Source organism: Alligator sinensis, unplaced genomic scaffold (genome assembly GCF_000455745.1).
Source record: "Alligator sinensis unplaced genomic scaffold, ASM45574v1 scaffold400_1, whole genome shotgun sequence".
Taxonomy (NCBI): Eukaryota; Metazoa; Chordata; order Crocodylia; family Alligatoridae; genus Alligator; species Alligator sinensis.
The window spans coordinates 2,253,099-2,277,757 of record NW_005841897.1 but is presented as its reverse complement, the minus strand read 5'-3'; the positions used below and the strand labels follow the sequence as shown (position 1 = coordinate 2,277,757).

General features: G+C 50.7%; 1 protein-coding gene across 3 annotated transcripts in view; it reads left to right on the top strand.

Moving 5' to 3' along the window:
* RHBDF2 (rhomboid 5 homolog 2) overlaps nt 1-24,659 on the top strand; it is a 64,547-nt gene that overhangs the window by 28,323 nt on the left and 11,565 nt on the right. For 2 of the 3 annotated variants that reach the window (XM_006018310.2, XM_006018308.2), the window contains exons 2-11: nt 6,463-6,598; nt 15,704-15,859; nt 16,519-16,646; nt 17,456-17,648; nt 18,026-18,238; nt 19,138-19,266; nt 22,273-22,403; nt 22,744-22,947; nt 23,494-23,605; nt 24,632-24,659. The exon at nt 24,632-24,659 is cut by the window's right edge and continues 62 nt beyond it. In XM_006018310.2, the coding sequence (XP_006018372.1) occupies nt 15,728-15,859; nt 16,519-16,646; nt 17,456-17,648; nt 18,026-18,238; nt 19,138-19,266; nt 22,273-22,403; nt 22,744-22,947; nt 23,494-23,605; nt 24,632-24,659 (1,270 nt within the window). In that variant the 5' untranslated portion in view covers nt 6,463-6,598; nt 15,704-15,727. Of the gene's footprint in view, nt 1-4,168; nt 4,378-6,462; nt 6,599-15,703; nt 15,860-16,518; nt 16,647-17,455; nt 17,649-18,025; nt 18,239-19,137; nt 19,267-22,272; nt 22,404-22,743; nt 22,948-23,493; nt 23,606-24,631 lie in introns of those variants that run through there. The other variant, XM_006018309.2, reaches the window with a different exon arrangement.

The following is a 24,659-nucleotide window of genomic DNA, read 5'->3' as shown; positions in this document are numbered from 1 at the left end:
CAGCAGGTGTGTGTTGGGAGGTCCTGCTAAATCTTTTTGCTACCACCTTTGCTGGGCTGACTGCATCCATACCAGCTGTACCTTGTGGGATTGCACTGACCTGGGCTTGTGTGTATTGCACCTTCAGGACTTCTGGAGTAACCTAAGCTTCCTGGGGTGTTTGGTTGGCTGGTGGGTGAGCAGCATGGTCTAACTTGGAGGCCAGGGATCACATTAGGGGAGAAATGAGTATCAGTTGTACATGGCAGAAGTGATAGTATTGTGATGTGTACCAGGGGGAACATGCTGCTAGAAGCGGATGGTAGATCTACCTTTCTTCTCCCTCCCGGTGTGTTTTGAGCTTCACTGATATGATCCCTCCTTCCCTAATGGGGGTCATATACTTGATTTTAGTGGCATTGTCCTCTCACCTGCACTGTAAATGAGTAGAGAGCACCTACAGCTAGAAGCAGATGCTTGTGCAATGCACGCTAGGGATTTCTGAAGGTGCAGGTTCTCCGTGTGTCACTCGCTCCGTGCAAGGGAGCTCGGTCAGAACTCTTGCCTGCGGCAAAAAGGAAGCAGCAGTTGCACAACGGAGAGGTTTCCCCCAGAGCAGGTTCTCAGCGCTTTCCTTTGCTCTCTCACCGCCCCCTCTTCTGGCCCATCAGGCTGAGCTAAACCCTCAAGCAGGTGTTGCATGAGTAGTTTGCTCCTGGCACACTCATGGCCCTTGTACTGGGGCTTCTCTGGCCCTCCCAGGAAGGAGATATGTAGGTAAACATTCACTTCCCATGCCCGGGTTTGCACATGCTCTTCCCCTTGTATTCCTCCAGCTGTGCTGAGCTCACTTCCGGTCCCATATGGCTATGAACTTACAGGACCTATGCTGTGCATCCTGCTCTCATGCCTGTTCTCAAGCCCCCTAAGCCCACACTCAAGTTTGACTTTTTCCCCTATACCTCTAAGGTTGTGCTCGCTGTCTGCACTGGGTGTGTAGCTAGGGAAGCTGGGGGATGGGGCTGGACCAGCTGCATTGGGGAATAGGGAAACTTCCCTAAGAACCATTTGCCTCTAGGTTGCTGGTCCAAAACCAGCCCCTCATGCCCAGAAAAACATATGCCCGCATGGCCTGGGGTTGCTAAGAGGAACTGGGCTGGGCTCAAGCCAGATTCTTGTGGGCAGGCGCTGGCATCTAAGTGCTAATGTGACTGGCAGCTTCTGGGGAGAGGCCAAAGAGTTGAACCGACCTGGCAGCCGAGCTGTTGTTTCCACCTCCCAACGATAACCCTGTCGGAGCAGAGGCCCGAGGGAGGAATCTTGGCTGCTGACTGCTGTAGCTAATCTCTTTGAGCAAGTCTACAAAGCTCATTCTCATCAGCGCGGATCTCCTTAAAGCTGTGGGAGTCAACCTTTTTGGCATAGGCAGATAAGGTTCTTTGGGTAAATGTGATAACTTTTATTAGACCAACTAAATAGTTGGAAAAATTGTTCTTTGCAAGCTTTCCGGTAGAAATACCCTTCTTCAGCTGGAATGGGTAGAGAGGGGGGATGTGTGCAGGTGTACCCCTGCAGCTGCCCCAAAGGGGGAAGCGGAGGGAGAGGAACAGAGGAGTTCATGGTGATACCCTCTCTAGAAGGGCGTTTGTACCCAAAAGCTTGCAAAGAACAATTTTTCCAACTATTTAGTTGGTCTAATAAAAGAGATCACATTTGCCCAAAGAAGCTTATCTGCCTGTGTCCTTAAACCAACACAGCTACAGCCAACCGTTTTGGCAGGCATGCCATGGATGAAGCCCCATACCCTTCCCGAGTGCTTCTCCGAACCCCTTCCCCTACTCACCTGCTCCCTGCCTGAAGGGCCATGAATGTCGTAGGAGCTGCTCTGTACAAGGGCCATGCGTGTGCCAGGCACCGCTCTGTTTTCTGCTTCCTGCCTGATCTGCTGCTGTGCTGCCTGTTCCCTCCCCGATCTGTCCTGTGCCACACACGCAGGCTGCTCAAGCCACTTGTGGCACATCCACGGCACATCTGCTGTAGGCTGTCCATTTCCACACCCCCCTTCCCCCCAAGTTTTTCTCTGGGTGCTGGGCGTGTGAAGCTGGTGCAGCAACTGTCTGAGTTCTTGAATTTGGTCAAGAAAAATGTGTTTGGAGGGGAGAAAATAATACCTGCTTATGTGCCATATAATCAGCTAAACCATGGTGTTGGTGGAAGGAGGTGCTGTTGATTCAGTATCCAGCTATAAGCACCTCCCTGCTATATTCGGTCTCCAAGTGACTCTAAGCACAGCTCGCCCCATTCTAGTTGCAGATGTGACTGAAACCTGCAGGGCTGGAGGTGTAGGTCAGCATCCACACTCGCCATGTCCCCTCTGGGCCAACAAGTAATCTGCCTCCAATGAGAATGAGGAGAAAGGCCAATCTAAGCACTTATCTGCAATTCAGTTTTACTGGTATTGTTGTCCTTCCAGGGGGTGTGGGTGACTGCTTTGCTGGGACAAACCCTAGTGTGGATTGCATTATACCAGTGAAAAGGTGCTGCCTGTCTCTTGCTTTGTTGCTTGAACCAGAATAAGCAACATGGGTATGGAGAAATGGGGAACCAGTTGGTGGATGCCTTAATCTGTCTCTGTCCCAGTTACTTGTTTAGGGTCAAAAGGGGTTGTGGGAGGGAGTGAGAGGGGAAAGACAAAAATGAGATGGGGAAGAATCCTTGAGGAAACAACAGAGAAGGTGTTAACTGGGGGATGCCCCTACCTGACTTCACCTAGGCTAGAATGGTTCACCTCTCCTGAGGCCAACCTTGCGACCAAAGGGAGATGCCAAATCCTAAGACATTAAACCTGCTGAAAAGAGAAGAAAGGATCATTGGGTGCTGCAGGCTAATGCACAAACTGAGGCTGAGCCATCCAGAGCAAGGTGGTGCCTAAGAGAGCATGGTTGGAGAAGGGGAAGGAACAGCCAAGCATAAGTCATGCCTACCTGGGGATGAAGAGTGATGCCAAGCCTAGGTAGGACAGTGCATACACATGAATCTGCCTTTTTCAGTTGGTTTATTTGGACTCTGCTTCCTCCTGCTTTGTTCTGAGGGAGCTGCTGCTTTGGGGCTGCAGCCTACAACGGTTTGCAGGCTCCTGAAGGGAAACGCTCATGGGTGATGAGGCTGTTGGGTGTGGAAGGTAACAGCTGACAACCAGGTAGGCATAACCCAGGGACCCAGTGAGAGCAGCAGGATTCCCAAGGAGCACAGATGGGGGTTTGTGACCGTAACGACTGCACTTGAAAGATTGGAAAGAGGTTGTGGGGGGGCAGCTTATCCGAGAACCACGGCAATAGCCATATGCACTAGGCAGTGCAGACCGATCTTGGCTGGACCAAATTGGCTTACGTTATATTGTGTGGAAGACTAAAGCTCAGCCCAAATCACTGGGTCCTTCCACTCCCTTAGAGGTAGAGACAAACGACACTTGGGAGCTGAGTATTTGCATCTTTTTTTAGGAATAACTCTGCATCGGTGGGTAGGAGATGGCAGAAGGGACAGGAGCGCTAAAAGTATGTCGGGCACCGGTATTTTAAAAGACGCTAGAGGATTCATGATAGAGTAAAGGTGCAGTGCTATAGAAACAGGCTACAAACAAATATATCCACCCTTCTGCACCCTGACCACAACGGACATGGGTGCTGGCTGGCACAGGGCTGGGGAGAAAGCACAAAGCATTTAAACTACTTAGTGTAAGCATGCAGGGCACGGGGGCTTAAAAATAAGTTCTCAACACTTCGTAAGCCAAGTATGTGCTATGTCCTCTTCTGCCTGCATGCCAGCAAAGAGGAGAAATCTCAGTGTCTGCAGTTGGTGAATAAATGTCATTCAGCAGTGCGGTGACTAACGATGTGTGGTGAGCTATACTGGGGGAGGGGAATAGTCTCTAAATTATAGTAGACCCCATCACTATGTCTAGGGTTACCCCTTGCAATATCTCTGCCTTTCTGCTGAGATGGATCCAAATAAGCTATGGGAACAGATGCGTTGGAGCAGTTCTGTAACCCCTGGCACATACTTTGCCCATGATGCTGTGTGATGGGAAATGCAGGAGCCCCTTACGGCTTCAGTCCTGGCACAGTCTGGAATTCTTTCCACTGGGAGTAGACGGGCGCCGATGGTACCGCAGGGGCCCTGCCCTTCCTGCACTCTGCAAGCCTTTCCCAACAAGCTGCTTCCTGTGACTGCATTGGGTGGCTCTTTCTGCTTGTTTCTGGAGCTGATGCCTAAAAGCCCCGAGTAGGAAAAGCCCCTGCACTTCCTTCTCGGCGTAGACTGGAGCTGTCTGACAATGAGATTAGATACGTGCTCTGCTAATGCAGCCTCGCAGCTAAGCATCTTCGGGCACTGAACCAGGTACCTGGGGTCCAAACTGAGTAATCAGGGACTTAACTTCTGCTGCCATGGCATGACCAGGGAAGCAGGATAATGGGCTGACTGGCAGCTGCCTAATCCTGGGGGGCTGTGGAAGGGCTTTTTTTTTTCATTCTCCTGCTACCCAGAATGAAATGAGCCCAGAGCAAACTTGGCTTAATGTCAAGGCCGACAAAGCACCATCTCCTGCGCTGCTTTTGAACCACAGTCTCTTGGGACCTGCTCTCTTGCTTGTAACTTTGATGTGAGAACTCCTGCCAGGTGATGGATGCCTATCATTAGCATCTGGAGATGTAGAAGGAACACTTATCAGGTTCCCATTTCCATACCTTAGCATTTCTAAAGCACTCAGCTCCTTGGAGGGAAGGTGCTTTTCATGTGCAGAGCTGTCTGCAGGAGGGGGATTTTAACAGGTGTGGTCTTCACCCACATATGACTTCACTTCACTGTTGCTCCTGATTTTGCTACCCTCTGCTGCCTTGTGCATTGTTCTAGTCCTGCGCTTGCTGCTCTTGGAGTGACTCTGTTTACTCGCTCCCAGGCTGGGGATGAGGACCAGCTGCAGCTGGCATCTCTGACTTGTTTGCTGTCTGCCCCCCTGGGGAAAGCAGTCTCTCTCCAACTTATCAGAGGGTTACTTTCCACCCAAGCTTCAGTTCTGCCGTGCTGTGCTGGAATCCTCCCAGGCAAGTTGTAATTAAATGAATAAGCCGGTTCCTGGCTATGCTTTCCCTGCTCTGCTCCGCACCCGCTTGGCATTGACACAGTCCTGGTGTGAATGCCCCTTGGTGAGGAGTTTGTCGCTGGCAAAGCAAGATCAGCTGAGCTTGGCTGTGTTAACGGGAGTGTTTAGGAATGAGTAATCTGAAGGGAGCAAAGGTTTGCAATAGGGTAAAGCAAGAACCAGTACGCAAAGGGCTACAGGGCTGGAGCTCCGTCTTTCATGTGCTGTGACGGATGCTGCGTGCAAGTTTAAGTTGCAGCCTGTGGGAGGGGGAATATTTTCAGATTCTGTCCTGATTGCCCCAATATGACTTGACTTGGTGTTGATGGGACTGGAGAAATTGCGTCTAGAAAATATTGTAATAAACAGTGTGTGGGAGTCGCAGCTATGCCGCTTCCTGCTTTGCTGTATAAAATCAAAGCTGCTCACATGTGCCATAGGGACGGTGTTGCTAATCAAAGGAACATCTCTGCTCCTGTGGCCCCACTTTTTTGCAGTGGTAGCTCAGCATTGCAGCAAGAGGAGCTGGCTCTGGTCTTTGCTACTCTCCTACAGAACATAGTCGTGTCTTGCACTGCCCCAGTCCTCCATGTATGGGTGCTTGGTAGACTAATTGCAGTTTTCAAGGCTTGGGTAGACAGCACCATTGCTCCCCAATGAGATGTAGCTACAGCAGAGCTGCACGTGGCATAAGGAAGGCTGGCATGTGAATTCCTAGATAAGAATCCTGATCCTCCAGGCCCTTGATGCTGTTGCCACTAAGCCCCAGAGCTGCTGGAACAGGGCTGAAGTCTGCGGTGGGGCAGTAACTTTCACTGGCACGTGCTGTAGGTGCTCAGCCTTGCAGGATGGCGATGGTATGAGAACGCATCACAGCATCAACACGACGTGCAAATCCAGCAGATGCCAAAGACACGGCAGAGGCAGCTCCAATAGGGGCTGTACAGAGCACCCCAGAGGCCTGGGAAAGGGGATGGCTGGTAACAGTGGGGATGATGAAGGCACTGCCCCTCCTTGTGTTACCACAGGTCCGTGGTCCTGTGAAATGCTGAGGTGGGAGCCCTGCACTGTGTTAGGGGAGCAGATGAGGTACAACTGAACAGGAGCCCTGATAGTCACTCTTCCAAGTGTGTGAACTCCTCTCCCTCACCACTTTGCCTTATACCTGGATGCCCCGACAGAGACCAGATGCTCTGTGCTAGACTCTATAGATGTCTGGTGAGGGAAGAGCTCTACCTCAAAGAAGCTGAAGAAGACAGGTTGGGCAGACAGGAGTTAAAATGAAAGTTTATCTTTCCGTTTGAAGTCCATTTCTTCTAACCTGGTTACTTTGTTCTTCCCAGTGCACCCAGAGAGAAGAAGAGGAAGTCAAGCCATACTGCAGAGCTCCCTTGGATGAAGGACGAGCAAAGAGACGGGAGAAAGAGTAGAAGTATTGACGTTGAGACACCCCACGAAGGATCATTTGCTTTCTATGAGGCAAGCCATAGGGCAGGGGAGTGTGCACCGAACATGTGTGGCTGGGCAGGGGGAGGAGGGTGGGCAGGGGCAGCTGCTGGCTTGGGTACATCATGGAAACTCCCTGTGTGAGAAGTGCCATGCTCCAGTGCTCTGTGCAATCTCCTGGGGTCCCTTCTCGTTGCAGCACTGAAGGGGCAGCCACGGTGCTTCCACTGAAAGGGGAACAGCACCGTTGTGGCTTAACCCAACAGACAAAACTCCTCTGGCACCAGGACTGGGTCTAGTTCTTGCCCTGTCTCCAAACAGTAAAGCCACGAATCTTGTTGAGAAGGAGCCCATGGAAAGGACTAGTAACTTGTTAACAAAGCTTTTTGGGAAGAAAGACGTTCTCACTTTCCAAGTGCTCACATGAGAGAGAGTGTGCAGAAGTGTCTTCCCACTATCCTCTGCAAGACGATGCAGAATCGTACCCTTGTGGGGCAAGAACATCCCTTTCCTACAGCAGCACCCAGAGGAGAGGACCAGGGTTCCCTTCCTGTCCCCCACTTTGTGGTGCACCCCCTTGGAGGACGTAGCTACATGTCTCCAGCAGATCTTCTCTCTGCCTCTGGGAACTGATGTCCAATGGAAAACTTCTTCCAGTGCTCTTCAAAGCCCTCAGCATGTTAACTGCCAGTCAGAGCCTTGGACAGCTGGATCTCATGCTGTAGCAGAAAGCAGTGGCCTCAGCCTGCCCTGGGACTTAAGGGTGATGTTGGAATGAATTAAGCAGAAACATCCAGGGATTTCCTTCTGGTTCTGCCAGGTCAGGTTCATTCACCCTTTTTTTGAGAGAGAAAAAGGGAGCAGGTTCTTCCAGTTGCAAAGAGCTTCATTTGCCTACAGTTCTGACTCAGTGTGTTATTTCCTATCTACCCTGCTCACCTGATCAGCTGAAATCCAGATGGTGCCTTGAGCAAAATCTCAGATGAATCTGCATTTATGTCTGTGGATGCATCATGCTTTCCCTTCCAGATCCCCAGCTAACCGCTTTGCAAGAGCTGTCCCCATCAGACTCCAAATGATTAAATGATGGTTTAATTTTAGATTGGAAACTTTGCCCATCCATCATTGGGGGGACGGACACAATTTAACATTCACTGATTGGATCGAATCGGTCATTTCAACATTTCCCATTGTAGTATAAAAAAGCAGAGACTGTGCAAAGTGCTATGGATGAGGTAAGCCACTGAGAGGGAAAGGAAAGACTTTCAGACAAGGGCTCTCATGAATTAAACAGTAGGGCTCTTGAGCTTGTCTATTAAAGCTGGAGGTGGAGCTGTCCTCCCTTGACATCTCTGGCCTCCTGCCTTGGGAAGGGAGCTGCTATATTCTTCAGACTAGAATTTCAACAAAGCTCAGTCTCCAGCAGCTTCCATTGTTCCCAGTAATGGCTTTGGCCTGGTGTGCTGTGATTCACCAACTTGGTCATAAAGCTACAATCTGAAGCAAGAATGGGTGACCTGTTCCAAGTATCCGGGGCAGCAGTAGACCAGCCATGTCCTTGTTATGGCCCTCTGCAGTGAGATGCAAAGAACCTGCTCAGAGGCAAGCCTGGAAGGACACCTTTCATTTCTGATCCCATAAAGTGTTTATAGCTATATAATGATTGAATTGCAATTGCTAGTTAAAGTCTTAGAGCAGCAGCCTGTACTGGGTACCCTATGCAAGTTTGTCAGCTGCAACCTGTGGAGGCCTGTCATACCTACATGGTACAAAATATGATCTACATTTCTGTAGCCTCTGAACTCTTCATAGGGTTGAACGTAGGTAGCCTGACAGCCCAGCCTGCTTGTTTTTCCTCTCTAGTTGCAAGCTAGAAGAATGTTGCCTTTTTTGTGGATATGGAGCTAAGGTTCAGAACCCATATAACATGCTCACACACAATCCATGGCACAGTGGGGATTTGAACCAGGTCTCCCAGGCCAGGGCCCTACCCATCGCTACCCTACCCCCATTTCTATTGTCCTCTTCAGCTGATCATCTCAAGCTTTCTCCCAGACAACTGAGCATCACAGCTTGGATTCCCTCTCCTCCCTGCTGCTGAAAACCACAGGTTCCTAGAGGCCTGCAGCAATAGAGAGGAGTCCGATTTGTATTAATGATTCTAGACAGCTTGATTTAGTGCTGTTTGTGTACAGGCTTCTTTCCACCCTGAAACGAGACCAGCTATTAACAAATGCATCTGGTAAGAGCTCAGTCTTATGCAGCGAGTAGAAGAACCTGGATGCTGCTGCCCCTTGCTGGTCAATCTTATTTTCGTCACTAAGCAGCCTTGAGATGTGCAGCGGTGGTTAGTAGGAACTTAATTATAGCGGCACAGTTCAGAATCATGCTGTGTTTTGTAGCAGGTCTAGGTCTCTGACAGATTGTCCTCTACATCGAACACCGGGCTTGGAATTAAGGAGTTGGGGAAACTTGGGAATAGAAGTGCCAGGACGTACTGTGGCTTCTGGGCCTCTTTCCACATCTAAAGATAATGTCCGCTTCACAAGGGTGCAGTGAAACTTGCTTAGTTTTCATTTCTGCCTCACCAAGTGCTTTCCAAGTGCTTTTCAAGGGGAAGTAACAGATAGTCACTGGATCCTGCTTTTTGAGCTGGCTTTGCATTTCACTCAGACTGGGATGTTCCAGCCTGTTGTTGAGTTGCCCCTCTGCTTTCTCCTAGAAAGGTTTGCAGGGGGAAGCTCAGTAGGCCGTAAAGATCCCGCTTGGGATATCAACCCTCTTGGGATAGCATGGCCAGGAACCGGCTTATTCATGGGCAGGGCTCCTGGCCTGGTTTCAAAGGGATAGCTGTACTGGGCTGACTTTGCACCTCTGAATTGATCTTGAGGAACCTGGCAAGCTCGCATTATGTGGACACAACCCTAACCCCCTGGGACTCAAAATAACCTACAAACTTTCTTCTAGGGAACAAGCATAAGGGAGTTCCCAAACTCCCCTTATAAATATGTTAACCCACTCAAGGTTAACAGCAACAGGTTACCTCAGTTGAGAGAGACTGCATAGCTAAGCCCAGAGAGTTTGGTCGGACACATGCGTATGACCAGTCATTTATGTGCAGGGACCTGGTTTTTGTATTTGGTGCCCAAATGCTGCAGGGCTGGGTGCCTTAAACATTGCTGTAGCCTAGTTGCGGGGATGGAAATCCAATTTGATCCTGCTGCAGGGGTGAGAAGAAGGCCTGTGTCGGGCTCAGGCCAGTGTGACAGTAACTCAGCCATTTGTCTAAGATCTGTAGCTCTCATGAAGCTGTGGGCCTCAGCAAGGGCCCTAGTCTTGCCATTGAGATGCTCCAGAGCTGGATCGAGAAGCTGTAGTGTGTGTCAGTGCTGCAAACAGAGGGTAAAGCTGCTCTTCAGCTTGGCGTTCGGGGCTTGTGATAGAGGTCAGAGGAATAGATGTTGTGGGCACATCGGTGCCTCAGGAGAGCGTGCCTGTCCGGAGAAGAAACTGGTGCAGATTGGGCATGTGACTGGCAGACATACAAGGGATCTGCAGCTGCTTCCTATTCTTGTTCTCCAGCCAGTCCGCTTTTCCCCTGCTAGGTTTGACTTCAAACCAGCCTCCTCCAGATCTCAGAGGAGCAGTGGGGGTGTTTGTCTTAATGAGCGCAGTGTTGCGGAAGGGACCTGGCTTCTAGCAGGCATGGTCCCTTGCATCGCACCAGGTGACCACAGAGTTGCGGTGGTAAAAGACATTCCAGGGACCATGCCAGCCTCTTCAGAGCAGTCCTGCCATGGACACTTCCATGCCTGGATGCAGAGGAAGGCAAGACAGCAACTACACTGAGGCTGCACACCTCTGTAGACGGAAGTAGATGATACCAGCTGGGCAGGCTATAACTTTTTCTTGGAGCCCAGAGCTCCAGTGAGCACATGGCTCTCAAATGTGGCTCCTGGTAATGGGGACTTGTCTCTTCCAGAGCCTGCGTCATTTCCTAAGAGGATCTAGCTGTTACATTCACATGGAATTATTTGTTCCTGCTAAAACATGAGGCTCTGCAGCACTGCTCCGCCAGACAACCCACTGCAGTTCAGTACATGAAATTTAGATGCTTCAGCTTCTTAAAAGTAATTCACTTTGAAGCATTAGCATCCCCTTTTAAGCCTCTTTCCCACTGGGCATGGGATACCTGGAAAGCTTTCAGGATTGCATGATCTGAGCTACAGGACTACGGGGATTGCAGCAAATTTGGGAGGCCTGTGGGCTGGAAGCACAAAGCCTCGGGGCTTTGTCTCACTGGGTTATTTCTAACTTCCCTGGCATCATCACTCCTACTTTCATTGGAGCAGAGGGGATTACATTTTACAGTGCAGTTCCCTTTCTGAATGGAAGATCCCACCCGAGACTGGAGCACAAATGAGATGAATTTGCCAGGCTTCAGAGACACTTAGTGGGTGTTTATACCCATCACAGACAGGTGATGACACTAATAATATGGCAAGTTTCCTCGTTAATGCAGAATGCAGACTAGAAAAGGCAGGGCTGCCCTTGGTTATTGCTGTATGGGCTGAGGTTTCCACTTCTAATGAAGATTAAACCCAGGTGACTGACCTCCCAGGCACACTCAGGTTGGCTGCTCACTTTGGTCTTCCTCCCACTTGTGCTTTGGCTGGAGAAATGTCTTTACATGCTTTAGAGATGTAACTAGTGAGCATGAACTCCGTTATCTGGTCTCTCTCTATGACATTAGCCATCTTGTTTCCATGAGTGCTGTGCATTCAGCTATTCATGCATTTCCCAGAGAAGTACCCCTTTTTTCTTCTGCTTCCATCATGGCTGGGAGGGTATCTCTGGGCATATCCTCTCAGGTCTTGGACCATGGATATGGGCATGTGAATAAGTAACTAAAAGAAGAAGGAAGCCAAGGCTTCGCAGTGTGTTGGCTGCTCTCTAGTAACTGTCCATGTGCATGCTCCTACCCTGGGGTGAGTGAAAGCCAGTCCACAGCAGATTAGTGGTCTTCCATCTGGGGGTCATCTCACAGGTTAGCATTCACTTGCTGAGGATGAGAGTGTACATGGGTGTTTAACGCAGAGCAGCAGATGTGTGCTAAATCCCTGCTTTCTTCTGCCTTTCAGTAACACATTTGTGCTCTTAGCTAATTGCACAAGGCCTCTTCCCCACCCTTACTGGGCCCCGAGCTCTGGCTCTGCTTGCCCAGCACACCCAGCTGAGCTTTGTCAGGAGCCTGGGACCAGTCAGAGGTAGCGACCCAGGCAGCCTACCATAAACCAAAGTGGTGCATACCAAAGGGAATAAAGCATTTTAAGCCTGGTGTAAAGCAGTCGTGTATAATGTTTTCCTATCTAATGGTTTATCCTCCCCAGGCAGTACTGGAGGCAGGCTGACCTTCCTCACTTTTCTCCCCAGCCGTGCTCCTTTTCTACCTGCTCAGAGTTCCTTCGAGCCAAGTGTTTACAGGCCTTGGTTCAGGCTGGTTGGGTAGGTTAGTTGGAGAGGAGATGAAATCCCCAGAATCAGCTGTCCTGGCATAGCCCCTCAACTCTCCAGTGTTTGTACAAGTCTCTTGAGGCACCATTTCCCCTTCTTGCCCATGTATTTCAAGCAGTCTCCTGTTGCATTAAAGCCACTTGGTCTCATAACCCTCCTTCCTCCTCTTCAACATAGAGTCTCCATGAATTATTACTGAGAAGTGCCAAACCCATTACCACGAGCTCAGAGCTGCTCGTCATGGAAAGACTTACTTTCTTCTGTTGATCCTGGACCTGACATCTGAAGTACAAACCCTGGGCCTCGCTAGTGCATTTACCTGTTTCTTCTCTTCCTTTTATTCAGCCTTCTGAAAGGGGCTGTTTTCTTAAAGCATTTCCAGCTCGTAGCCAGCCTAGCTTCTAGAGGATACCATCGTTGTGTTCATGTCCTGCATTAAGGGCAAGCGCAGCCCAGCCAGCTTTCTTGTGAGTTGATGGTTTCCTTAAAACCCCAGCTCCTGATGGTGTGCAGTTCTGGGAGAAGCTCTGCTTTAGATTTAAGACAAGAAGCTCCTAGTCCTCATGGTTTCAGTGAATGGCTGGACCCTCCCCCTCGTAAAGGCTCAACACCTAGAAGACGAAACAGACCCCAGATCTGTCACATCGTATGGCTATTTAAAAGGCCAGTGGGGATGTCGGTGGGGAACGATCAGACCCAAGACATCTGGACCGCTGGGTTACTTGTGCTTGCATTAAATACCACACACATTCTTTCCCACACACAGGCTTTCTTTCCTGATATTTTCATTCTCCTTGGCACAGGGCCATGATTGGATACAGGAAAATTTTCTTTATAAAATTGGGACTTCCAACCAGCTTCCAAAGCTTGAATTGTGTGTTGGCCTCTGTGCTGAAATGGCTGTGCTCATACTTGGTCTTAGATTGACATCCCTTCAGGTAACCAGGAAGGTTTTGCTAAATGGAGCTGTACTAAGAAACAAATACGCTGTATCTTGTCAGCAGAAAAACATTTCATGCTGTTGGACCAGTGGCACGGCAGTGTGGGCTGCACAGAACACAAAGTGGCTAACGAGTCAGCCATGGTGGCAGGAGGGATGAGAGATGGCAAGGTCCTAGGGACTGTGCTGAGAACGAGAAGCTTGTAGTTCATAAACCACGGACATTTAGGACTGGATCCTGGAGTGCTTTGGTGGAGGAGCCCCCGCACTCTTGAAAGCAGTGAGGCAAAGCTGCTGTCTTTGGGTGCTTCTTCCTCGCACCCTGGCCCAATCTGTGCACCAAAGCCCAGCTTTTCTCTGCATTGCTAGTAAACTCCTGCCACCCTTTAGTGGGTCCATCTCCACAGGTCTGTACTGCAGGAAGGACAGGGCTCCTTGGCTGCAGCTTCCTGTATTCCCTGACAGGCTGCCATCCCACACCAGGGTATAGGGAGAGAGACCCACCAGAGAAGAAGATAGGAGGGTTGAAGCACATGAAGCCTGCTCGTTGGTGAAATCTGTTTCTGGTGTCCTAGTACTGGTTGAAAAGTGATGGTGTTAAGCGGGTACTAACCTTAAAGCAACTTTGCAGCAGAGGGGGAAACTTGGGGGCAGTGACTTTACTCAGGGTAGCACAGGATGTTGGCAAAAATGGGAGTTCAGCCTGGATCTCCTGATGCTTTTGGGTCACTCCAGAATGATTGCACACGGTGCCAGCTTTCCACAGGGCGGGGGACGGTGGGTACCAGTAACTTGTTTCATGTGTGTCAGTTGCTCGTGCTCCATCTCCCTTCCACGTTTGTGGCATGATTCTACAGAGCTGCTCAAGAAGTTCATCCAAATGCTGAAGGACCTCCGTATCGGACCCCCTCTCTTTGCTTCCCTTGGTCACGCTGCCTTTTGAAGCCTGTGTTCCTGCCATCATTTCATGGGAGTGTAGACTGGTGCATGGGGTTGAGAGCTGTGGCTTGCTGCTTGCCCTACCAAAAAAGATATAAAAGAAGCAATTCCAGTTTTATATTAATGAGCACAGCACTGCACTGGATGGCCAGAGGGCAAAGCACAGAGATGTTTGTTATTAGCTGTCCCAGAGTCTGCCTACCTTAATCCTGTACTTCAAAAGGAAGTCCAGAAATTCAAGTGCTTTCTGTATATTGCCTCCAGGGGCTGGTCACTGGGATTTTTGCAATTCCTTTGTCCACATCAGGTAGGAACAGGCTGCCACTTTGGTTCCAGCACGTTGCCTCTCCTCCTGCTTTTGTTCTTGGGCTGGGGGGTCTGATTTCACGAGCAAGGGGCTGGAAGATTAGTAGTGCCACTAACAGGATTAAGTGCTGAAGAGCTTGCTAAAGCCGACTGTGCTGGAACGTTGTGCGCCGCATGAAAGAGCTTTCTCTCCTGCTCTCCCCCTGTGAGACAGGAGGGGGATGACCTTGACTGGTCTGTTTGCTGAAAGTCTTTGGCACTGACCCACTTCCTTCTGGCCAAGTTGGCCTCAGTGTTTTCTGGGGAGATCAGGGCAGAAGGGACGATTCATTCTCTTTTTCTCTCTCTCCTAGGTTGCTCCAGGTAAAACCACTCATGCTCCCTTTTGGACTTGCTTTGTTGGCCCATGGGTTTTAAGTACCTTTTGAAGCCAAGGATGGCAAAGGCTTTTCTGATCCTCTAGTCCTTCTCCCCACTAGTGTAGGGCTGTTTTCAACATAACTACTTTGCTCTCCAAAATCTTGCCAACTGCACACTTCCACTGCAGCACTTGGGAGAGCGTCCCCTAGGCCAACAGGTGTCATGGTCTGCAAATAGTTTTCTTGTTCAGCTTCAATTGCTCTGGGCTAACAGGGGCTCCATTTTTGTTTTGGTTTTTTTTTAATGGGAGGTCTGTGCTGAATAAGTACAGCTCTTGGGCAGTGAAACAGCATCAGGGAATCTGTTTGGCCATCAGCTCCTGGGCTGTGCATGGTGAACAAAGTGAGACAGGTGGCTTGGACTAGAGGGAAGCATCTTCAAAGCCTGGAGTGAGCAACGTACAGCCTTTCTGGGCAGCACCACAACTTGGATCACTGGGAGTAGCAGGTGTCCTGAAACCCACAGCGCTGTCAAGCTGCAGAAAGTCTTGGAAGAAGGGTCTGGGAGCTGGGGGTTTTTGATTCCATTGACTTCCTGCCTTGGGCAGATGATTTGGCTTCTTTCATTTGTTAAATGAGGCTGGTTTAGAGCTGATGAAAGCTGTTGTGATATTTGGATAGTATGTAGGCAGTCTGCAAGGAAGACTTTAATGTACAATGCTGATCTCTCATAGGATGGGGGCAAAGTGGAGGCCCCCACTGGTCCGCATTCATCTTGCGGTGGCAGGAGAAGCACTTAAAGACTTGCCAGGATCTCTGCAGCACTAAGAACCATTAATGGTTAATACTTTCTCCGATGGGCTCTGGCGTGTATCTGCTTACTCTGCAGCAGGCGGCGAGGGAGGGACTGCGATAAATCCATGGAATGGGCATCGCAGCCATTACCTGGCCTCCTCCCTGGAGAGGAGACTGATTGACACCCACCCCTGCGCAGTCAGCAATGCTGGCCCAAAAATCTATGGACTAACTTATGTTCTCCCCTTCTCTCTTCCCTCCTTCCCCCCGCCTTTCCTCCTTCAGCCTGCCTAGCTCCTCCCGCTCAAGATGTCGTCCAGCGATAAGAACGGGGGCAGCCGCTCCAGCAGCAGCAGCAGCCGCCTGCAGAGCAAGAAGCCCCCCAACCTCTCCATCACGATTCCACCAGTGCCGGCAGAAGACGACAGCAGCCTGAAAGTGGTAAGCGTGCATGGGGGCATCAAATCCCAGGCTCCAATTGGTGGATTAACCTGCTAAGCATCAGCAGCCCTTGGGGTGGGAAAGCATTTTTTCTTTACTGTGGTCATCTTGGTGGATAGGGTCTCCCCTAAGGAATGGTAGGACACCCAGACGTGAGTCCTGAATGGTCGTGTTCTCCAGGCTGCTCTCCAACTGCCTGCCTGGGGTGGTATGTGTCATCAGTTACAGCCTTCCAGGGGTGGGCTTCTAGCAAGTATGAGATGGTTAGCAGTGGTTCCCTCCTGACCTCAGCAAACGCACTTGATCTCTTCAGCCCTTGGCTGGGAGCAGTCATTCGCCCCAAGAAACCACCATGGGATATTACACATGGGTGCTGTGCTGCTGAAAGGCAGGTGGATGGGGAAAGGGCTCAGTTTTGCAGCTGAAGGTGCAGCTCCTATGCAAAGAGGGCACCTGCAGTCATGCTTTATGCAGCTAATCAAGTTCAGACTTCAGGTCGCCTCTGGGCACCCCCTAATGTTTCACCTATGATGGAGACCATAATCAGGCTCAGCTCCTACCCAGCTGGCTGAGCAGCATGGGGCCAAGTGACTTGTGCTGTCCAGAGATGTGTTCTTCTCCCCAGTTTGGCTCACCTAACAGCTTACTGTGCTTTCCAGCCTCTCAAAGTCCCAGTGTATCAGAAGAGTGTGAGCCTGCAAGAACCCAGAGGGAGGAGAGATGACAGTCCCTTGGAGAGGCGACCTGGCTTCCGCAGACAGACCTCCCTGTCCCAGAGCATTCGCAGGTAAGTGGTGTGCAGCGCTGAGGGCATCAGCTAGTGCTTGGGTGCACTGGGTTGAGGGGGGGGAATAGTTCCTTGCTTCTCATGAGACGGGCTCTGCTTTGACTCCAGGCACAGTACTGAGGTACCAGGCAGCAGGGGTCTGAAGCTGTATACCAGAGAAGCTAATGTTCTCTATTTTTGTTTTCATATGGACAATTCCTATTTTGGGAACAATTCAAGGGTCCTTAATTAGGGTTAGAACAGCTGCCTTTTCAGCACAGAGCCAGTTCTTGGGGATGAGAGTTTCTTACCAGGACTTATGTAGAACTTCACACAGTGGGTTGTACTTCTGTTTCTGCATCATGCTGGCAAGGTCTGCCTGGTGCTCTGCCACCGTTGCTGGTTATGGCATTTAGGGAGCCAACCCATCCTGGCAGGGCAGAGTTGGGACAGAGGCTGCGAATTGACTTCTGTGGTGGGGGGGGAGTGGGCTTGATAAAGCGACTGAGCTAATATCACCGCACTCATGTCATTTATATGAAAAGCGGGATCTGAGCACTGCTTACGCCAAACCTGAGCAATTACCTCCCTAGTCCCTTAGAGCACAGTTGCAATCAGCTCTACGTTGCTTTGTAATTCTGTAAACAGTAGAAGGAATGTAAGGGAGATGTTAGATAGGCACAGTGCCAAGTCACGGGCAGTATTGTAGGGACTGTGTGTGGCCCTCATTGTTTGGCTTTTCACTCCCCATGTGCTTAGTCTGCATGCCACAGCCTGCATAGGCTATGTCTCAGCTGAGCAATGACTTCTGTCTCACCTGGGGTCTCCAGGGGGACGGCAGATTGGTTTGGTGTCAGTGGCGACTGGGAAGGAAAGCGACAACACTGGCAACGCAAGAGCCTGCAGCACTGCAGCCTGAGGTATGGCAAGCTCAAGGCCCCTTACCGCGACTTGGAGCTCCCCAGCCAGGAGGTGCCCTCCTTCCAAGGCACTGAGTCACCAAAGCCATCCAAGATGCCCAAGGTAGGACCTTCAGGGGCCTTTCCTGGCCTCACTCTCATTTGAATGTTAAAACAGACCCCAAATCTGGGCCATCCCCTCCAGGCTGCAGTGTAGCAAGGGGTAGCCAGGTGGCCAGTGTCTTCCATTGGGACAGTTGGTTTTTTTTCTTCTAAGTATTGCCCAAAATATCATCTAAGAGTGACCTTGTGGTATCAGCAGTAGCAGCTCTGGCTTGTCAATCAAACGTTCTGGGTTCAATCCCAACAGAAGGTCCGTTTACACTAGGATCTACTTGCAAAATGTGTACCTGCCTTTTCTTCCCTTTCCTTCTACACATGTAGCTAACAGTCTAGGCTCATTCATCGACTCCAGCATCTCTCCTATGTGTAATTTTTAAGATTGTAGATCCCTTGGCCAGGGGCCGTCCGTTTCGGCATCCAGATGAAGTTGATCGTCCTCGGACGCCTCACCCTGTTCTACCACCCTTGACCCCAGGAGTCATGTCTTTGGCATCATTCAACAGCGTACGGTCGGGCTATGCGCGTTTGCCCCGAAGGAAGAGGCAATCTGTTGCTCGCATGAGCTTCAGGGCAGCTGCAGCTCTAATCAAAGTGAGTTCTGCTTGGTAATATGGTACCATCTACTGAAATCCCCTCAGAGTGTTGGACTTGCATGTCTGTGTTACAAAGACCAAGATCTCTGCTTGGGCTTGGTGTCACCTAGGGTTGCCCCAGGGGTCTCAAATGCAGTGAGTGTGGTTTGTTTGGGGTTTTTTCCCCTACAATGCTTGATTTCCCAGGTCTTGCTTGAGGACTTACTTACAGGCCTCCAAATTCACTTTTCCTCATGATAATAGGAAAATGTTGGTTTGGGGTCTTGATGTGCGGATTTCAGCGCATCCTCAATTCCCTTTTTCAGAGTAGAATTTAATAAGAGAAGTTGGGTGGCTGAGTGAAAATGCCATCTGATGCTGATCTTCCAACCTTGAACACCATGCTCCTTTCTTGGGGGAGGGTTCTGCAGGGTCCTACAGCAGGCCATCTTCATCTTGGAGAAAGCCTGCTCCCACCAGCTATAGAAAACTGGTTTGCAGTGTGGTTGGATTATGTGGCTGACATTCTTTGAGAGGTGTCTTGACATGTCTTGATTAGTACAATTGCTAGTTCTAGCACAGTCAGAACACAGAAGTGTATTGTGTTGACAAATGCCTGGGCTCACCTTCAGTCATCACAGTATAAGCTTAACCATTTGGAAATAAAGGTGCTTGTGGGGCTGGTGTCACTGGGGTAATGATGCATGTTATGGAATAACTATCAGTTGATGCTGGTGGAGCTGCAGGAAGTAGGTGAAACGCTCCAAAATACCTTAATCAAAGGTTAAAGCATTGATGTCTGTCTTCTCTGGGGGAACCTATGTACATAAGTTGCAGCCCCAGGGCTGACCTCTATGCAAATACTGGAGTCGTCTTTTCCTTCATTGACCGTTGCTTTGCTTTGTTCTCCCTTGAAAGGGGCGTTCTGCATTGGAGCCCTTGGCACCGAAACAAAGAACTACCAAACGGAGCTTCATGTATCCCAGCTTCCTGGACGAGGATGTAGTGGATGCAGCAGACACACTGGACTCCTCCTTCTTCAGTAAGGCAAGCAAGGTTCCATGACGGCCCAGCTTGACCCCTCTGAGCCAAGTCCTGCCTGCCTCACGATCCACATATCCAGCCCTATGAGTCAGGAGGCATCAGGGAGTCCTCAGAGATCGAAGGCTGGCTCTGTCCTGACTCCTGTCTGTAGCCTTTGGTTGGGTTTTTTGTGGGGTTTTTTAACTCTGTAACATATTGGGGTCCCAGGGGTAGCCATGACACCCCCTTGTGGCTCTGGGATCATGCCGTACTCTGCCCCTAGGGCACCTTCCTGCCTCGTCTGCCATGCCTTAATGTAAATAAATGAATAGGGAGGCTGTCTACAGGCCTTTGCGTAGCCTTAGTCCAACTGGACCCTGCTGGTCTCTGTCTGCACCCAGGCCCCTCACTGGGCTTCACTGGCCCTCAGGCCCCTTGCTGGGCCTCACTATGTAACTGTCACCAAAGGGTACCTCAAGCTTTAAGGGCTAATTGCATGGCTCCAAATTCTCCCCTTTACCATGCCCCATGCCTTGCAGGTGTTACTGCAGTGTTGTTCCCTGTGTGGGGCTTGGGGCTTCGGCCTCTTTAGTGTCTGCCCCTTTAATCTTGCTAGGCTTTCTAGCCTGGACCCACTGAATTGGACTTGGCTTTGAGGTTCTAGCTCTGCTTGTCCCTTCCATCACCGGTCCCCTGGCCCCTGGCTGGCTGCACCTTTCACTCTCCATCCGCGATGGGCTAAATAAGTGCTAGAGCCTTGAGCCTGCCCCTTGGGCACTAATGGACTTCCTGCCACCCCTATAGTCCCAACCCAAAACTGCTGGTACAAATGATAAAGTAAACAAGTTCCCAGGCTATAACATAACAACAACAGAGAAAGCAGCCCTCTGTACCTTTTTAAGAGGGCAAGCTTTCTTTACCCTTGTGCTGCTTACCTCCTAATCTGACTCCTTGTAGCTCCCGGAGCCTCCGTGTTCCCACAGGCAGCAATCAGACCAGCATCCCTGGGAGCCTGTCCTGGGCAGGAGCTCCTAACCTTGTAGTGAGCAGGGCCAGACTGGCTTGCCAGCCCAAACCCCAGGCTTATGTACTCCCAGGGCTCTGCCTACTTCTGGTCAGGTGACTGCCTGGGCTGGCTGCTAATTGCCTCATTGGCCCTGTTGCCCCCTGCCTGCCCTGTAATGCTCCCTAGCTGGACTGCCTTTATCTTAAAGTAACAGAGAGCCTGGGGCTCTCTTACAGACTCACAGATTTGGTTTTCTAGCTGCAATGGCTGGAAGATTGGTTAAGTCCAGTCCATATCTCCACTCTCCCTTGCCTCCTTGTGGGCTCGCTCTTGCTGATGCCCTTTGATTTTAGCTCTGAGATTGGTATGGTCACCTGTGATGTGACAGGTTCCCTCCCCCAGAGAGCTTTTGCAGCAGCACAGGCATCGATGCTTGACCCAGCAGAGAATGCTGTACTCCCAATCTGCTACAATGCTGGCTGGGTGCTTTTCTTTCTTTGGCATTTCCTTGCTTGTTGCCTGGGTGTGGGAAACAGCTACTATGTTTGTTCATATGTAGGCAGGGAAAGCACCTTTTCATGTGGCCACCAGCTTCCCTTTGCCCATAGGACCTAGAAGCTACTGCTGTAGGGTGGTCTGTTTGGATTGTAGGGTCCCAGGGACTTGAGCCTGCAGTGTTTTGGGGCAGAGGGTCTCCAGCTTATTTGGTTCTCAGCCACTGTAACAAACATGGCTGCTAACAGATGGTCCTTAGTACCGCATATTCCAGCTGTGTTATGGGGCATGGAAAGACCTGGTCTTCAGTAGGGCTTTGTGAAGCTTTGGGTGGTGATTCAATTGAGAGGAGTTTCGGCCTGCTTCGTTGGCAAAATCTCCGAATCTGAATTGAATCAAGGGACCAATTTAAAGGTCCGAATCGATTCGAAGCTCTCCGAGTCTTTGGAAAAGATTTGGAGAGCTTCGATGATTTGGGCAGTCCCCGGTGGCTGCAGCAGGGAGCTGCAGCCAGACTCAGAGCTGGTAAGTAGGGGAGGGGATGAGGGGATCTGCAGGAGTGGGGAGGGGACCATGGGGGGACATGACCATGAGGGGACCGTGGGCAGGGCAGCCCCCCCATGGCTGCCCCGCCTGTCCCAGCTCCTGGCCCTTTAAAGAAAAGCTCCAGTGCTCACCAGGTGCTGCCGGGCAGGGAGTAATCACTGCTTCCCCCCACACTGCATGGGGGGCTCTGCATGAGCACCCCCCGGCATGGCTGCCCTGCCCACTGTGGCTCTGGCCCTTTTAAGGAAAAAAATGAGAAAAGCCCTGGGACTCATTGCTCCTGCAGCAGCCTCGGGGCTTCTGGGGGCTTGTGCAGAGCCCCCGACGTGGCATGGGGCAGCGGGAGGCAGTGGGGATCTAAAATGGTGAGTTTGGGGGGTTTCTGTTTTTTTTTTGTTTTGTTTTTGTTTGTTTTTCTTAAAGGGCCAGAGCCGCAGGGAGTGGGCTGGGACAGTGGGGGGGGGGAGTTGGAGTGGGGGGGAGTTAGGAGGGCTCATGCTGAGCCCCCCACGCAGCGTGGGGCAGTGGGGGGCAGCAGGGATCGCCCCCTGCTTGGTAGCACCCAGTGAGTGGGGCTTTTTTTCTCTGGGAGCTGGGGCAGTCAGGGTAGCCATTGCCAAGCTGGGGGGATAGGCCTGGCTGAGTGGACAGAATCGAATCGGGACAGTGATTTGAATCACCAAATCGAATCACTGTCCCCCGAATCAGCTGAATCCGAAGCGAATACTAGCCACTTGCACAGGCCTAGTCTTCAGCCCACTTACAAAATGCTGTCAATGCTCAGTAAAGAAACTAGCAGTTCCTGTGATACTGAACCAGGGGCTGATCTTCACATAGACTCAATTGGCCTCTGCCACCCTGGAGCCTTGTAAGTCAGTTAGATCTGAGCCCAGAGGTCTAGTCAGCTTGCTCATGTGTGGCAAGACCAAGGCTTGTTAGGATGAGCCAGGCCGTCACGGGTGTCTCTGCTGTGCTGCCCACAGATGGAGATGCACGATGAGATGTATTCCATGCCAGATGATGTCTTTGAGTCACCACCCCTCTCAGCCACCTACTTGCGAATGCAGCATTTGGGAGAAGAAGCCCGATCCCTCGAGGTGGAGCAGCCATTTCAGTGAGTGTTGGCTCTGGATTGAGCCATATCTGGACTTGGAGGTACATCAAGGCCTAGTCCCAGAAATTTGTCTGCTTTTTCCTTCGGACATGCCATGGTGCCCTTGGTGTCCCAGTCCTAGGCATCTCTGGAGCTACTACCATCCCTGATGGTGTTGATGATGTAAGGAGTGGAGCAGAATTGGATGAGAGTCTGTTATCCAGTAGAGATTAAGCCAAGAGATTTCTCTTATCTTGGCATCTCCTTTTGCTTCTGGGAGGATGGGTTCATGCTGGAATAAGGCCCAAGGAGGTCTGGGATTCAATCACCTGCTCCTTTTGAATGGCTATTCTTGCTGCAGGAAGGAAGGTGTGAAGGTCTGGGTGCCAACTGCTAGTGAGGCCAAAAGGGGCAAACGGATTGCTTCCAAAGTGAAACACTTCGCCTTCGACCGCAAAAAGCGATACTACGGGCTGGGGGTGGTCGGCAAGTGGCTGAACAGGACATATCGCCGCAGCCTCAGCAGCATGGTGCAGTCTCAGCTGGAGAACACTGACAGTCATAGGTGAGAGCTGGTTGCCTGAGGGAGACCAGCACTTGTTTTATAAGGGCCTGGGCTTAGGCTGGACACCGCAGCTGCCATCCTGGGAAGCTCTGCCAGTGCATCTCCATCCAGACGTGCAGCACCCCTGACATTCCAGCTGTGGTTCCTGCCTCCCACGTTTCTGCAGTGCACTGCAATGCTCACTACAGGCCCCTTGCTCTGCCTGCCTTGACACCCTGCCCTGCCAGTAGCTTTGCCAATGAACCTACGTTCTGAGCCACAAAGTGCCCTGATAGGCCAGTTCTGGCACTTCACCCCTGTCCTGCAGGTGTGCTAGTGGACCTTCACAGCCACCTATAGCACCCCATTCTACTTCAATCCTTTGCTGACCCCTACACCCACACAACTCTGCCAATGCCATATTGAGTCCTAAGCTCCTTCTATCTGAGCTGCGATATCCCTGCCACTTCAGGCTGTAGGATCTGTTGGTTTAACATGAGAATTGGCTGCGCCCAAATCACTCGCAGTCTATGAAAAGTAATTCCTGTCTCTGTTCCCCTCTCCCAGGCCATACTTCACCTATTGGATCACCTTTGTGCATATCATCATCACCCTGCTGGTTATATGTACCTATGGGATTGCGCCCATTGGCTTCGCCCAGCATGTGAAGACAGAGTTAGTAAGTTTATTAGATCCTGATTGATCCCATATGGCTGTTTCAACACAATCTTGCCAAGCAGGGCATGGGGCTGGTGTCACCTGGCTGTCACTTCCTGCCTGGACAGCACCAGTGTTCCAGTTGCTGACCAAAGCAAGACTGCGTCAGGAGGTTCTACCTTTGCACTATCCCAGTCGGACTTGACTTTCTCAGTAGTTGTTGCTTCTCTCTCCCCTAGTCACCCGAGCACTGAGGGAGACAGGAACTGGGTCTTCCTATGTAGACAGCCAGCATATCATCCTCTTTCTGTAACCTTCTACCTCTTTACACCTACTCTGATTTCCTTCCCCCTCCCTTCCCCCCAGAGGAAGTCACTACATTTTCTGGTGCTATTTTTGAGCTTAGTGGGCCTGTATAAAGGGCCTGGCATGGCTCCATGGCTATTGCATTTGTGACTTCATAGCATATGTGCTCCGCTTGCAGGGAGAGGAAGGGAGTTTTCTCTGTTTTTCCCCAGATTGTCATTCCTGAATTACAGCCTGGGATCACAGTCAGAATGATAGTGCACCAGGCTGGAACTGGGAAAACTTGGGATTGGGTCCCATTCCCTGCCACTGGCTTCTAGTATGACCTTGAATAAGTCACTTATCTTTGATCCTCCATTCCCAGTCTGAAAAGGGGGAATAATAGCTTTCTCTCTCAGGGGTATCATGTAAATAAAAAAAGCCCTTAACTCGGATACTACAGCAGTGAGGACTCTAAGTGCCTAAACAGACCTGAAAATGAAGTTGGCCTTTCTCTCCTCTCTCACCCCCAGTGAAGAAGACCCCTGAGCCAAGTTTATATTAAGTTACACTGGGCAACCCAGTAAAAATGACAGGCAGTACAGATGGGATGAAGAATCTTGGTTGCTGCTGGCAGTGTGAGCTGCAGCCAGAGTCTTGGGTGTGCAAAGTTTTGTTCACATCATATTAGGTCTTTGCTGCTGCTTGTTGTTGTCCAGCCCATGGTGTGATTTGCCCTCTGAACTTCTTGACCATTTGGCAGGTGCTGAGAAACAAAGGGGTGTATGAGA